The sequence below is a fragment of the Megascapheus bottae genome, chromosome 10 (genome assembly GCF_031878675.1).
Source record: "Megascapheus bottae isolate mThoBot1 chromosome 10, mThoBot2.hap1, whole genome shotgun sequence".
Taxonomy (NCBI): domain Eukaryota; kingdom Metazoa; phylum Chordata; class Mammalia; order Rodentia; family Geomyidae; genus Megascapheus; species Megascapheus bottae.
In genome coordinates this window covers 19,638,804-19,654,171 of record NC_143518.1, presented here as the reverse complement: position 1 = coordinate 19,654,171, position 15,368 = coordinate 19,638,804, and the positions used below count along the sequence as shown (strand labels likewise).

The 15,368-nt window shown below is 43.5% G+C and overlaps 1 protein-coding gene across 5 annotated transcripts in view; it reads right to left on the bottom strand.

Annotated features, from left to right (window-relative positions):
* Rgs8 (regulator of G protein signaling 8) overlaps positions 1 to 15,368 on the bottom strand; it is a 45,604-nt gene that overhangs the window by 13,264 nt on the left and 16,972 nt on the right. For all 5 annotated transcript variants that reach the window (XM_090340294.1, XM_090340298.1, XM_090340296.1 and 2 more), the window contains one exon: positions 15,126 to 15,190. In XM_090340294.1, coding sequence (XP_090196420.1) covers positions 15,126 to 15,190 — 65 coding nt within the window. The remainder of the gene's footprint in view (positions 1 to 15,125; positions 15,191 to 15,368) is intronic.

The window sequence follows — 15,368 nt, the reverse complement described above, 5'->3', positions numbered from 1 at the left end:
AGCAAGCTTAGGTAAGATCACCCAGTAAGTATCAAGAAGGCCAGAGTAGAAACTATGAGTGAGTAACTGTGCATGTGTGTACATCTGTGTGAGAGAGAGAGTCGTCCAGCCTCCAGATCTTCGTGATAGCCAGGCCCAAGTGCTATCTGGACCACTGACATAGAGGGAAGGTTCCCCAAATACAGCAAGATAAGTTGGACCTTTTAGTGAATGAGAGTGATAGGTGGAGAGGAGAGAAAATGAAAAAAGTCCCTGGGGAAGGAGAAGAAGAATCATCTGCATGTCAAAGAACAACGTGGAAAGAAGGCTGTGCATAGGCGCCATTCTGTTATACTATCGGCAATCAAGACTGGCTCTCTGGGATGAGGGTTTGAAGCAATGTGTGGTGAACTCGGAATCAGCTTGCAGTGACTGGCACCTTCCAACAAGCCAGAAACTATCCCGTTCTCATGTGGGAGCAGCATTGCTAATCAGGGTAGGACTGTGATCCACACACTTTGCTTCATGGTATCTTAGCATCCACAACTTTACATAACCCCTAGTAAGAGGGAATGAGCTGTAGATCCAGATAACCTGGGTTCAAATGCTGCTCAGCCTTGGACAAAACGTCATAACATCTTAAAGCCCCAGCCTTCTTATCTGTAAACTGTGAATCTGAGATGAAATGAGGTAGTCCAGGCAATATTACCAGTCAATAAGTGTTAGCTCTTTGGTAAGTTGATTTTACAGACATGAAATTGAATTGTTAGTTCTCTTAAGAATGGTCATTCTAACTGGGGGGAGGCTCGAGAGCTACTGCAGGTGATCATATAAAATGGTACTTATCAAAATGGACTTCAAGAAATGGAAACAAGAGGGATTTTTTTGATATTTTGCTTTGGGGGGGTTGTTTGTTTTTATTTCCTCTGTCGCTATTTTTGTTTTCTGTACCTCTTGCATATAAGCTTCTCTGATTTGGGGAGGGGGAGGGGAAGCACAAAATTGGTGAGCTAATTCAGCAGTGATACTCTAGACACTAACTATACAACTTGTAGGGGAGGGCTGGGTGAGGAAAATGGAGAAAACAGGGAAGAGGTGACATTGTTCAAAAAGAAATATACTCATTACCTGACTTATGTAACCGTTACCCCTTTGTACATCATCTTTACAATAACAATTTTTTTTTTGCCAGTCCTGGGCTTGAGCTCAGGGCCTGAGCACTGTCCTTGGAATTTTCTCAAGGCTAGAGCTCTACCACTTGAGCCTCAGCACCACTTCCGGCTTTTTTCTATGTATGTGGTACCGAGGAATCGAACCCGGGTCTTCATGCATGCTAGGCAAGCACTTTAACCACTAGGCCAAACTCCCGGCCTACAATAACAATTTTTTAAAAAGAAAGAAAGTGAATTATCTATAGTCCCTTAGCCAGAAAGAGGGGGGAATGGATTTGTGCACACATCTGGGTGATTTCATCCAATCACACCGGCTCCATAGGCCTCTCTTCTGCCTATGGTTGTAGTCTCTAATCACTTGTTCCAAAGGGAGGTTAGACAGGAACCCAACCAGACAAACCCATGGAGCATATGTATTCCTCCGCCCTGCCAAACACCATTTGGTTCACATGCCTGGGCATTGTCCAGGGGGAAGACACCTGCTATCTATTTCTCTATGGTGACAACTGAGACCATTAGATGGCACCCAAATCTTGGAATGTGCCTGTATTCTCCTCTCTCCCCCAGGGCCGACAGCCTTATCCCTGATCTTTCCACTTCCTTCCCCACAGGCTGGTGGGCACTTGCAAGATACACATGCATCTTTCCCAGCCATGGATCAGAAATCTTAGATATCCCCGCAAAGATGCTTCCCCAAGCCCGCATCTCTAGAGTAGGCTCGCAGGGAATGGGGGAGGGAAACTTGAACAAAAGATGAACTGTGAAGTTGTCAGAAATTTCAAGGTGGGGGGCTTAGCTAGAGAGAGGAGAAAAAGAGAACAGAATTGTCCTGCTCTGGTGGGCCCTTCACAGGGTCAGGACCAGAGAAATAGTAGAGAACAGACTGGGGAGAAAGACAAAGATGAAAAAGGCCCATGCAACCTACATCTGCTCCTAACCCTCTTTCTCTGTCACCACTTCCTCCAACGGCCCCCTCTTCCCAAAGCCTTTCCTTATTCCCAGGGCAGCACTGAGCAAGCCACGCCACAGAGGGTCACTGGGCAGAGAGAAGCTCTACCCTATAATAATGGAAGTGAGAAGGAGCCCCTCCTCTTCCCAGAGCAAATGGCAGCAGCTGGCTTCTGTGGACACACTACTTGCTCCCCTACCTTGACCACCTCTTCAGCTCAGAATGCAAAGGAGGAAAGCCAGTGGGACTTCCCTCATTCCCACTCACACCTTTTCTTCTTTCCTTCCAGAAAGCTTTGCATCGGCTCTTCAGCATCGTTCCTTGACCTTCTTCCTTTTCTTCCATCCTTTGCTGTTTTTCTCTGTCACATTTCTAATCATTTGTTCCCCTTTCTCCTTCAAAAGGACCCTCTCCTGGTCTTCCTCTTGTCTAGAAACCTCAGTTGAGTCCACATGAGGCATGTTGATTTGTCACTAAAAGGCTCTCCAGTGTCTCCTGAACTCCAAGTGGTGGCCATGTTAGCATTCACTGTACTTCCTCCATCCGGGCCCAGGCATCACCCCGCATGCTAGACACAAGGGACTGGAGCCCTACTCCAGAGATCCCACAGATTTCTCCCTGAACCCTGGTTCTGATGCACTCTAGCTAGCATGATCTCATAGGTAAGGAAGCTAAACCTCTGGGTATGTCAGTTCCCTCAGCTTTAATCTGCAAATATTTTGCCACAAATGACTCACATCTGCAATCCTAGCTACTCAGGAGGCTGAAATCTGACAATCAAGGTTCAAAGCCAGCCTAGGCATGAAATTCTGTGAGACTCTTCCAGAAGTGAACCTGTGGCTCAAATGGTAGAGCATAAGCCTTGAGCAAAATGCTAAGGGGCAGTGCCCAAGCCCTGAGTTCAAGCCCTAGGATCAGCACACACACACACACACACACACACACACACACACACACACACACACACACACACACACAGAGAAGCTGCCAATAGTAGCATTGTGCAAGGAGAATCTCTTACATAGGTGTTCACACATGTACACAACATGAAGAGCTTTACCACATGGACAAGGAGTGCTCCAGCTATACCAGTCACATTTGTACAAACACAAGATAGCCAACACAAAATCCAATGACTTGAAGGCAGTGGGTGGTGAGCAGTTCAGGAGAATAAAGGAGGGACAAGACAATCAATCTTCTAGTTGCTTCCTTTCCACTTCATTTGAGTTTTTTCTATATGACCCTCTAGCAGCAGTTGGGAACATCTCACCCTCAGGCAGTGTAAGACCCATGAAATCATTTAGCACATGACAGGACAGACATGGGTGCTCCTTCTGGCTGTCTACATCCATCTGCCTGTTATTGATCATTTTGTATGGCCCAGGGGCTCTTGGCAGGGGGGAACAAAAGGTTCCTGGCTACAGACTCAAGACTCTGGGGCTGTTATCACATGTTTTAGATAGGTGCTTATCCAGAAGCAGGAAGAGAAAGACTGGTGTCTAGGATTCCTGGAGCAGCAGGCAGGGTGTTAGCTCCTTCTTGAATATCCCCAGAACAACTGAGAACAACCCCATAGCCGCACATGCTTGCTGGCTGCTAGCTCTTTCCCTCTGGTTCTTTGATGCAGGGTACTTACATAAGGGGAGAAACTAGGTCATTATGAATGAGTGGCGCGGCTGGTACAGCTGGGTGAGTGGCTTAGGTAATAGTTCAAGGTCCAGCAGCCTTCATTTCACTGCTCTCAGAGATGGATGGAACAAAGCTTCATTTCCAGGTTTGGAAAAATACAAGATCACAAGAAAAAATACATTTCTTTCAAGCTCTATATTGACCAAAGTGCCCGCCCAAAGATCAGAGCTTCTGTCTTCCTGATCAATCAAAGAAAATAATCTAGTGAACAGGTTTCCAGTTCAGGAGGCTAGGAAATGGAGGAAAATGCATTTTAAAATGCTTTTCAGTGATGAAGTCAATTCTTCTTTGATTAGAAGGAAGCCACTGATTTGAAATTTGTGATGCAAATAGCATCAGGAACAGAGCCTTTCTTTTGTGTGATCTATGAAATAACAGTTTTTAGAGAAATAACTAGTGAAGATTTGAGTAGGGATATTACTTAGAGAATACTCTATTGCCAGTTCTGATATGCATTGGCAAGCAGTTGGTATGCTAATTATACATCAGTGCCGTGATTAGTGTGATTTCCTCAATGAGCTCTACTTTGTCAGTGTATATATAGCAAGATGACGTATGGTGTTTGTAGTAGGACTAGAAGGGCTGTGAGCATCCGTGCTGGAAGGGATTGAGAGAGCCTCCCATTACACCCCACATTGGATTCAGAGCAAGGACAATCTGAGGTTCCTCGACTTCTCACCCGTGAGACATGACAGCAGAAGGGGACAGAGTGCCTAGGCCTTACAGCCCCCATTCCAGTATACTCTCCTATCGCATCAAGCAGGCACTGAGCCAAACAATCAAAAACAAACAAAAGCAATGACAAAGCAGAGCTTATATCTGCAACTACTATAGGAACTTGGCAAGCTGAGCACAGATGGCTCATGTCAATAATTCTAGCTACTCAGAAGGCCTCAGGTCTGAGGATCAAGATTTGAAACCAGCCAAAAAGGGAAGTCCATGAGACTTCTATCTCCAATGAACACACACACACACACACACACACACACACACACACACACACACACACACACACACACACGTGGAGCTGTCATTCACATGGTAAAGCATGCCATCCTGCCATCCTTGAATGAAAAGGCTAAGGGAGAGCTGGCTCATGTCTACAATCCTAGCTACTCAGAAGGCTGAGATCTGGGAATGATGGTTTGATGCCAGCCTGAACAGGAAAGTCTATAAAAACTTTATCTCCAATGGTAGCTCAAGTGGTAGAATACTATCTTTAAGCACCAAAGCCCAGGGAAAGCACCTAGATCCTGAGTTTAAGCCTCAGGACTAGAGGAGAATGATGTGAGGATTGACATTGACCAAGAAGCATTGTGCACATGACTTATGGAATTGTAAGCTACATCATCGTTGTCATCGTCATCATCATCATCATCTATAAAGTTAAGGATAGTGCCCAGACCTTGAGTTCAAGGCTCAGTATTGAGAAAAAGTGAAAAGAAGAAGAAAGGAAAAGGAAAAGAAAATGGCAAGAAATTTCTCTTAGGAAGAGATAAATGAGATATGTTCCTAATAGGGTAAAGTTTACATTGCAAATGAGTCCTTCAGTAAAGAATTATTATACCTTCGTGCATACCAGTCCACAGCCCGAAAGACTACAAAAATTAAGTGTTCAGGAATATATATCTCAAGTTGGTTTAACAGGGACTATCAAAGGGAAAACATATCACTTATTAGACTTTTAGAAAGTGGCTAGGCAGCCAGATGCCAGTGGCTCACACCTATAGGAGGCTGAGATCTGAGGATCATGGTTCAAAAGCAGCCTGAGCATGAAAGTCCATGAGAGTCTTATCGCCAATTAACCACCAGAAAACTGGAAGTGGCGCTGTAGCTCAAGTGGTAAAGTGGTAGCCTTGAACTGAAGAGCTCAGGGATAGCACTCAGGCCCAGTGTTCAAGTCCAACGACAGAAAGAAAGAAAGAAAGAAAGAAAGAAAGAAAGAAAGAAAGAAAGAAAGAAAGAAAGAAAGAAAGAAAGAAGGAAGGAAGGAAGGAAGGAAGGAAAGAAAGAAAGAAAGAAAGAAAGAAAGAAAGAAAGAAAGAAAGGAGGGAGGGAGGGAGGGAGGGAGGGAGGAAAGAAAGAAAGAAAGAAAGAAAGAAAGAAAGAAAGAAAGAAAGAAAGAAGGAAGGAAGGAAAGAAAGAGAAGGAGGAAGGAAGGAAGAAAGAGGAGGAAGGAAGGAAGAAGGAAAGGGAGAGAGTGATCAGGTGCAGTAGTGCATACCTTTAATCTCAGCTATCAGGAGATGGAGGCAGGGGATCTTGACTTCAATGCCAACCCACGCAAAGATATTGGTCAAGAGTCTGTCTCAAAAACAAAATACAAGCCAGGTGCTGATGGCTTGGGCCTGCAATCCTAGCTGCTCATGCCTTATCATTCTAGCTATTTAGGAGGCTGATATCTGAACATCACAGTTCAAAGCCAGCCTAGTCAAGAAAGTCCATGAGACTCTATCTTCAGTTGGCCTCTGAAAAGCTGGAAGTGGAGCTATGGCTAAAGTTGTAGAGCACTAGCCTAGAACACAAAAGCTCAGGGACAACACCCAGGTCCTGAGTGCCTGGTCTGATACAAAAATAAGTAAATAAGAATAAGAGCTAAGCGGAGGGTAAGGAGACATAATTCAAGTAGTAGAGCTCTTGCCTAGCAAGCACACAGCCTTGAATTCAACCCTCAATCCTTAATACAAAAAAAAAAAAAAACATGCACCAGTGGTTCATACCTATAATCCTAACTACTCAGGAGACTAAGATCTGAGGTTCAAGGTTCAAAACCAGCCCAAGAAGAAAAGTCTTTAAGACTTTTATCTCCAATTAAGCACCAAAACAGCTGGAAGTAGAGCTGTAACTCAAGTATTAGAGTACTAGCCTTGAGCACAAAAGCTCAAGGACAGCACCCAGACCCCAGGCCTAGCACAAAAGAAAGAAAGAATAGAAGAAAGGAAAGGGAAGGGAATGGAAAGGAAGGGTCAGTTTATGTGGTAGTGCACTTGCTTAACAAGCATGAGGCCATGGGTTCAGTCTTCAATCCTTAGTACCAAAAGACAAAAAAAGAAAAAGCAATGCCCAAAAGAAAAGAGTCAAGTGCACCCAGCAGTATTGGCTCTGCTGTACATGTGATAGGAAGGTATGAGGCGGGGAGTCCACAGTCTCAGGAGGAAACAGGATGAGTAATATGGAACTTAAGTCCTATTAGTGTTTCTAATTCTACCCCAAGCTGCTACCTCAAGCTGTCTAGAGGATAAGGAAACTGACACTAATCTTAGACAAACAGAATATTTAAAAGCACGGGTTCAGAATGAATTTAGTGCTGTCAGGACAAAAGTCATAGAAGTGTATGTCCGCCATTGAACCCCTCCAGGTGTAAGTTTTCGTGTTTAATTGTTCAGAACAGCAAGAATGTTGAGTTCTCATGAGGCACAAGGTAGGGCTTCACAGCCCCATTTTACAGAGGAGGAAAGCAAGGTTTGTGGAGGTTAAGTCATTTGTACGAGGGACAGACTGGAGTTTGGAAACCGACCCAGGCATCGGCACCTCTCAGCCCTCTCTATGAGCTTTTCACAGCTCCCTGATTCTATGGATTCATAAACTCCCCATTCCTGGATACAAGTGTATCTCCACAATAACAATGTGGAGATGCAGTCCACCCGCCTCTCTACCCTCAGCCTCTATTTGTCCAGAAAGTGCCTATGCTGTAGTTGCTGACATCCCATGGAACGTGCCCTCCCTCCCCGAGCCCTACATATGTGGAATCTGTGACACCCAACGTCCCATGAAAGGGCCCTGTTACCTTAGACGTCAGAAAGAGTCACACAAAGCACAGTCTTTGTGTGTATCTCAGAAAATCGGGGTCACCTGCCCCTCCAGAATGGCACGGGCTCTTGTTATATTTGTTGGAGTTTGAAAGCATTGTTTCTCTTGCTTCATTGTGATTCCACATCCCAGAGGCCTGGCGCAAAAACATACCTGGGGCTCGCCCCAGGGATGCTGATTCAACAGGTCTGAGGCTAGACCCAAAGCAGTTCATTTCTTGCCAGTTCCTGGCAAGGGCATGCTGTTGCCCTCTGCCTTCCATGGATCACTGGCTGATGTTGATTTTTTCGGGGGTGGGTGCTCTGGCACTAGCTATACCACTTGAGTCACGGCTGTGGGGTTGAGAAGTAGTCTTAAAGGCCTTTCTGAAGCTGGGTACGGGTGGCTCACACCTGTCATCCTAACTATTGAGCAGGCTGAGATCTGAGGATCACAGATCGAAGTCAACCTGGACAGCCAATAAACTACTCAGGAAAGCCAGAAGTGGCACTGTGGCTCACAGAGGTAGAATGCTAGCCTTGAGCCAAAGAAGCTCAGGGACATCACCCAGATTCCAGAGCTCCAGCTCCAGCACTGGTCAAAAATGAAACAAAATGAAAGCCTTTCTGCCTAGACCGACCTTGAACCATGATCCTCCCCACCTCAGTCTCCCAAGGCTAGGATTACAGGTGATGTTCAGCTAAATTATTGTTTTTTTTTATTTCAAAGGTGATTGATGTTTAATTTTTATTCACAGGACAGTACAATGCCTTGCACTTTGCTTGTCTGGTGCCCCTACCACTTAAAGCATACACTCCAGCCTTTATTTTACTTATGTTTTAGGTAAGAACTCAAATTTTTGCCCAGGGCTAGCCTTGAACCACAATCCTCCTACTGGTGCCTCCTGTGTAGCTGCGATTGCAGGGGTACACCCCCATACACCCCCACACCTGGCTTGGTATTGGTGATGAGGGTCTCAGTAAAACTCCCTGCACTGGCCTTGAACCCCAATCCTCCCAATATCCACCTCTCAAGTACCTGGAATTTCAAGTATGCACCACCACCCTTGGCCCTCAAAGAAGATGATTTAAAAGAAAACAACGAAAAGCTTCTTTCTTGATAAATAATAACTCTGCAGATATGCTTTTGTATGTTCTAATCCACCAATCTAGCATTCTCGGGGCTTACTGGGGACAGAATCTCCATCCCCTGTGCAAACTACAAAACAAGGCCACCTGCTGAACTTCCTTCGATGGGATAGGAGGCAGGGAGGGTCTAGGATGGCCTAGAGTGAGGCCTGGCCCGCACAGGTGTGGAGGCAGGTGGAAGGAGTAAGTGAAAGCAGGGGCAGAAATGCTGCTGAGAGCTCCACTGTACCGATGAAATGAATCCAACCTCACATCCAAAATATACTAAGGTAGGAGGGAGGGAGGAAGGGAAGGTGGAGAAGAAAGGAGGAGGAAAACTAAAAGAAAGACAGGAAAGAGGGAAGGAAGAAATAGAGGAAATGAGAAGGAGGGAGGAAGGGGTGAAGGGAGGAAATAGAAGGGGGAAACAGAGGAAAGAAAAAAAAGAGAAAATTTATTCAGTGTTCTGCACTGAATGTCCTTCTAAAGCTGGACAAATGACAAGCATATGCTTGAATCTCATGTGGAACAAAAAGCAGAAGACTCAATTTTGTTCCTGTCCTCCAGCGACCTATCAGAAAAGATTTCTCATGAACTGGGCAAGAGTCTTCATTCTCCTAGGTATGAGCTGCAGAGCAGAAAGGCTTCTGGATGCCCACGTGCACACACACACACACACACACACACACACACACACACACACACACACGGCAGATTGCACGCACAACTCCCAGGCATCAAGTCTAATTGTTAGTGGATAGACAGGAAAAAGATGTCAAATTAACACACATTAGAAATCTTTCTACTTAATAAAGCCATCAGCAATTTCAATTTTAGTTTCATTCGTTAGCTTTTAAAAAAAAAAGTACACTGATAAAAATAATGAAAGGTTTTTAAAAAGCACTTAGCACGTGGTTATTTCTCAGATCTCTATATGGGTTTTTCCTCTTTGTTCTACATTTGTAAACAAATAGGATTGGAAGTAGAACTGCCTTCCAGACTCTTTATTCTAATGTTTATATTTTTAAAAAGGCATGGAAGTTGCTTTCTTTTTGTTTCTCCCAGGATTGAGCCCATGCCGTGCTCTGCCAAGGAGCACCCTGCCGACAAGGGGAAAAGGCTTGGAACACAGCTCCTTGGTCCCTCTTCTGGTTGCTGGAGCCATTTCAACTTAGAAACAGTTTTACATAACCCTGCTGGCAACTGCTGAGTCAAACCACCTGCTGCAGGTGGCTGGTTCTCAGGCTTTGTTACCTAGAGCGCCAGAACAACGAGGTGGCCCCTGCACACCCTCCTGCTCACTCCTTACACAGTGAAGGAGACCAAACTCCCAAGAGGCTGAGGGATTCCATCAAGACCGCCGGTGCCAATGGTAACCCTAGTTCATCAGGAGGTTGAGAGCTGAGGACTATGGTTCAAAACCATCCAGAGCAGGAAAAAGCCATGAGACACTGAGGTCCAATTAACCACCAAAAACCCAGAAGTGGAGCAATGGTTCAAGTGGTAGGGTGCTAACCTTGAGTGAAAAGGCTAAGGGACAGCACCAGGCCCTGAATTCAAGCCCCAGTACTGACACCAAAACAATAACAAACGAACAAACAACTCAGCTATCCAGATGTATCAAAAGTGAAAATACAGTTGTGACTGCCAGTCAACATTCGTCACTTAATTATCGGATAAGCATGCTCCTGAATAAGTAGAAACCACTCCTGCTCCTGTGGGGGAGGGGGGAGGACTTCTACGATTGAATGACAAGATGGAATTTAAAAGGAAAGCCGACTCTCAAGATTCTGCCTAAAATCTTAAGGCCAGCTAGCATGTGAGATTGTGTAGTATTGTTTGTATGCTTGTCTGTCTCCTCAGAGGACTGTGCTCTCCATCAGGGTTGTGATGCATACTGTTCTTCTTGATGCAACCCCCAGCAGCACAATATAACTTTCATCCATGATCGACACTAAGCATATCAGTTAAAAAAGAAAAAAAAAATGTCCAAAACACTAGGCAAGACAACAATAGCAAAAACGCTCTACACATTGAGAATGGGGAAGAATAATTGCCTGGATTTTGTGAAATAGAAAAGTAAGAAGGATAGCTGCCCAGGTTTGGAGAATAGTCAGGGACAAAGTTCTAGATCAACGCACATTTTTCCTGGAACCCCGTCATTCAGGGACTCTTCACGTCTTGGGACATTTTGCTGTCTTTTTTTCTTCTTTTTTTTTTTTTTAATTTTACTGTTGGAATAATGTATAAAGCAGTTACAGTTACATTCATCAGGCAATAAGTGCATTAATTCTTGCACATTGATACACCTTCTCATGATTTTGTCCCCATTTTCCTCCCCCACCCCTTACCAATCATCTTGTTTCCCCCCCTTCCCTTTCCTATTTCAAATAAACAAATAAACGTATATACAATATACCAGGTAACAAAGTCAGATATAGTAACAACATGAGATTAACCATAAGGGCAACAAAAGAGAAGAGAAATAACATAGTACATTAAGAACAACAATCACACAAACCTTTTGTTTCCATCTCCTAGAGTTAATTTCATTTAGTCTCATCCTATATGACCAAGAGAAATAACATAGTACATTAAGAACAACAATCACACAAGATAAACCTCTTGTTTCCATCTCCTAGAGTTAATTTCATTCAGTCTCATCCTATATGACCTTAAATATTTCAATCCTAACCCTCAATATCAATGGACTTAACTCTCCAATTAAATGGCATAGACTGTCTAGTTGGATCCATCTTTCTGCTGTCTTCAAGAGACACATCTTTCCCAAAACAAACAAACATTCTGAGAGTGAGAGGCTGGAATAAAATCTATCAAGTTAATGGCCCCCATAAACAGGCTGGAGTTGCCATCCTCATATCAAATCAAATAGACTTCAAACTAAAAGTAGTGAGAAGAAACAGAGAAGGTTATTACATACTACTAAAAGGATCTCAATATCCCAATGTCATTCTTCAATGAAATAGAGGAAGCAATCCAAAATTCATATGGAATAATAAAAGGCCCTGTGTAACAAAAACAATCCTTAGCAGAAAGAACAGCGCAGGAGGAATATCAATACCAAACTTTAGACTCTATTACAGAGCTATAGTAACCAAAACAGCTTGGTACTGGCACAAGAACAGGCCTGAGGACCAATGGAATAGAACTGAAGACCCAGAAATCAACCCGCAGACCTACGGCCACCTAATCTTTGATAAGGGAGCCGAAAAAATAGGATGGAAGAAAGGCAGCCTTTTCAACAAATGGTGCTGGAAGAATTAGTTAAGCACCTACAGAAAACTAAAGTTGGATCCTTCTATGTCACCCTGCACCAGGATAAACTCCAAATGGATCAAAGACCTTGAGGTAAAAACAGATACTCTGAAAACTTTAGAAGAAGGAATAGAAGATACATTAGGTCTCCTTGGCACAGTTCAAAACTTTCTTAATAAAGATCCAGAAACAACAAATTAAAGAAAGTTTGGACAAATGAGACTGCATTTTGTTGTCTTAATTAGAAGTTCCTCACACTTCTCATCCGTGATACTGGCACAGGTACAATCCCTTTGGAAAAGCTTAATCAGCCTTAATTGAGTTGTAATGCCAACCCCAATTAACTAGACTTTTAGAAAGTTGTCAACACCTTGTTTAAGGTGGCTTGGGTTCCAGCTCCTCTGTAGCTTTTGCAGGGAAGTAGGCATGCATGTTCTAAAAGCCTGAAATTCTACCAGCAACACCAGAATAAAGAATCCTCTCTTCGTAAGAACATTCATGCCACTGGATTTTTTTTTCTCTTTTTTCTCTTTTTGCCAATCCTGGGGACTAAACTCAGAGCCTGAGCACTGTCCTTGGGCTTTCCTCAAGGCTAGTGCTCTACCACTTGAGCCACAGAACCACTTCCGGCTTGTCTATGTATGTGGTACCGAGAAATTGAACTGAGTCTTCATGTATGCTAGGCAAGCACTCCACCACTAGGCCAAACTTCTGGCCCCTGGATTTTTATTTCTCTCCAGGACAGAAATAAAAACAAAACCTCAAACACCAAGCAAGATTATAGAACTCTAAGGCTTACTGTGGCAATTTTATGAAGAAGCAAACTGGTTCCCAGCTCATCACCCTTTAGCAGAATTCCCAACTCAGAAAAGTGTTACCACAGTTCCTGGAATCAAGAAGCATCTCTCACAGAAGCAGGATCCAGTGTCTTCATATCGTCAAGAGAATAAGATAAAACTTCTGAATTCTCCTTAGGTCTCCTCACTCAAGCAACACAACCTCTGATGTCCCCTCCATAAATGTCTACAGTGGCCGAACTCAGGTGGCTCACACCTATAATCCTAGCTACTCAGGAGGCTGAGAACTGAGGATTGTGGCTCAAAGCCAGCCTGGGCACGAAATACCATGAGACTCTTATCTCCAAATAACCACCAGAAAACCAGAAGTGGTGCTGTGGCTCAAAGTGATACAGCACTAACCTTGAGCTGAAGAGCTCAGGGACAGCACCCAGGCCCAGAGTTCAAGCCTCATGACCAAAAAAAAAAAAAAAAAAATCCTGTTGGCAGAGTATATTTATTTTGCATAGAATAAATGAAAATATCACTTTTAAATGCACTACCATGTCTTTATAATGTACCTTCCAGCAAGGTATCCAGACTTCCCTACAAGTGTCTACTTACTAAATTTCCCATGGACAGATGCCAGATAGCAAACAGGCATTTCTAAGCACAACCCCATTCTAGAATGAGAAAAGAGCCTCAGAGACTTGAACTGGAGTAAATCAATAATGAAACAGAAATAGAAATCAAACTCCAAAACGACCTTGACTCAACTCCAGCCAGAAGAGAAAGCATAAATTGTTAGTGACACTTACTTAATCCAGCATAGCTCCAGAAAAATTGTCTGAATGACTTCACACATGCACACACATACACACACACACACACACACATGCATGCACACACACACAAAACTACTACCATGAAATCTTAAATATTATTCTACATATGCCATCCCCTTGGCAAATTTCTCATGTAAGCTTGCTGCTTATGCAAGCATACAGCCATATGGTATGTAGCTCTAGGCTCTGTTGCATTTTCCTGCATGAAATATTAACATGACTATTTGTCCCCCAAATTATACATTCTGATACACACACAGGTTCTTAATGGGGTTTTTGCATTTTATTTAAAAATACAAAAATATTTGCCTCCATCAAGACCACTCAACAAACTGTAACCAAATTGGGTCAACATTGAGACCACAAGTCTGGTTTGCACCCAGTACCTTTAGTGTAATTGTACCAAACCATCTTCCCCAAGCAAGTTGAACCAACACTCTGAATTCAGAGCAGCCCTTTCATTCCCAGGTCGGGTCTGTAAGACTTTAATAATGGAGGGACACGGTTAAGAGAAAGCCTTCTTGTCTCTTCAGAACAGCTTCTCCCTTCTCCCTTCACTCCCTGGAAGCCCTGACTCTGCCACTCCCATTTCACTTGATGCCATTGGAATTTCATTGCCCAACAAATTTGGATTTGTCATGCACAGAAAAAATAAAAACAGAAAGAAAACCACTGCAAAGTTTAATGACAAATTCCCCTCCCCAGTCTGCAATACATACATCTCCTTCTGCCTTTGTAGGAAACAAAAGACACAACAGCTGAGGAAAGAGGAAATGGAGGAGGAGGGATAGAAAAGTGGTGTTCTAGGCAGAAATTGAGGGGTTGCAAACCACTGAGATACTCGCAGCTCAAAATAAGACATCAGAAGAAAATCCAAAATGTTATTCACTGAAGAAAATAATAAAGTGTCCAGCACATATGTTTGACTAAATAAATAATTATCTCTAGACACTCCCAAAACCTGAAGGAAGATAATCTAGTTTGTTTCTTTGTTTTTCCAGTCCTGGACCTTGAACTCAGGGCCTGGGCACTGTCCTTGGGCATTCTCAAGGCTAGAGCTCTGCCACTTGAGCCACAGCACCATTTCTGGCTTTTTTCTATGCATGTGGTACCGAGAAATCGAACCTGGGTCTTTGTGCATGCTAGGCAAACACTCTATCACTAGGCCAAACTCCCGGCCCGATAATCTAGTTTTATCAACAGGCTTTGGTCTGGAAGTTAAACTGTAATCCCTGGCTAGCCCATTTCCCCAAATTCCAAAGCTAAATTCTCTGTAGCTGAAATTGCTATGAACCTGAAAGCTTCTTGAGACTATATACTTTGAACTTAGAAAACAGAAAAGAAGGCTTATTGAATTTAGATAATCCATGTTCTTGTCTATCTATTCCTCCAGGCAGGATGCTTTGTGCTGCTAGAACTCTCAGAGGTCTGGGACACCCAACATGGTACAGGAGCCTCAGAGGCAGATTTTTTAACTAAAGGAACGATTTGCTACAACAGGATGCAACCTGAATTTTACTTACACTTATGAGAGAGAAGTACATCAAAGGAATCAGCCCACCTCGTAGCCTCTTCTGTGGATAATCTCCTAGGAAAGATGAAACATCTCCCTTGAGAATTTCTGCAATGCTCTTCTCTGAATTGCTACAGAGATTTGCCCAGAACAATGGCAAGAAAGGACACATATCATCCATACCCAGATTCCTGCAATTCTGTCACTATAATTTGGGTACATTCTCAAGTTGTGGTTGGAAAAACTTCCAGGT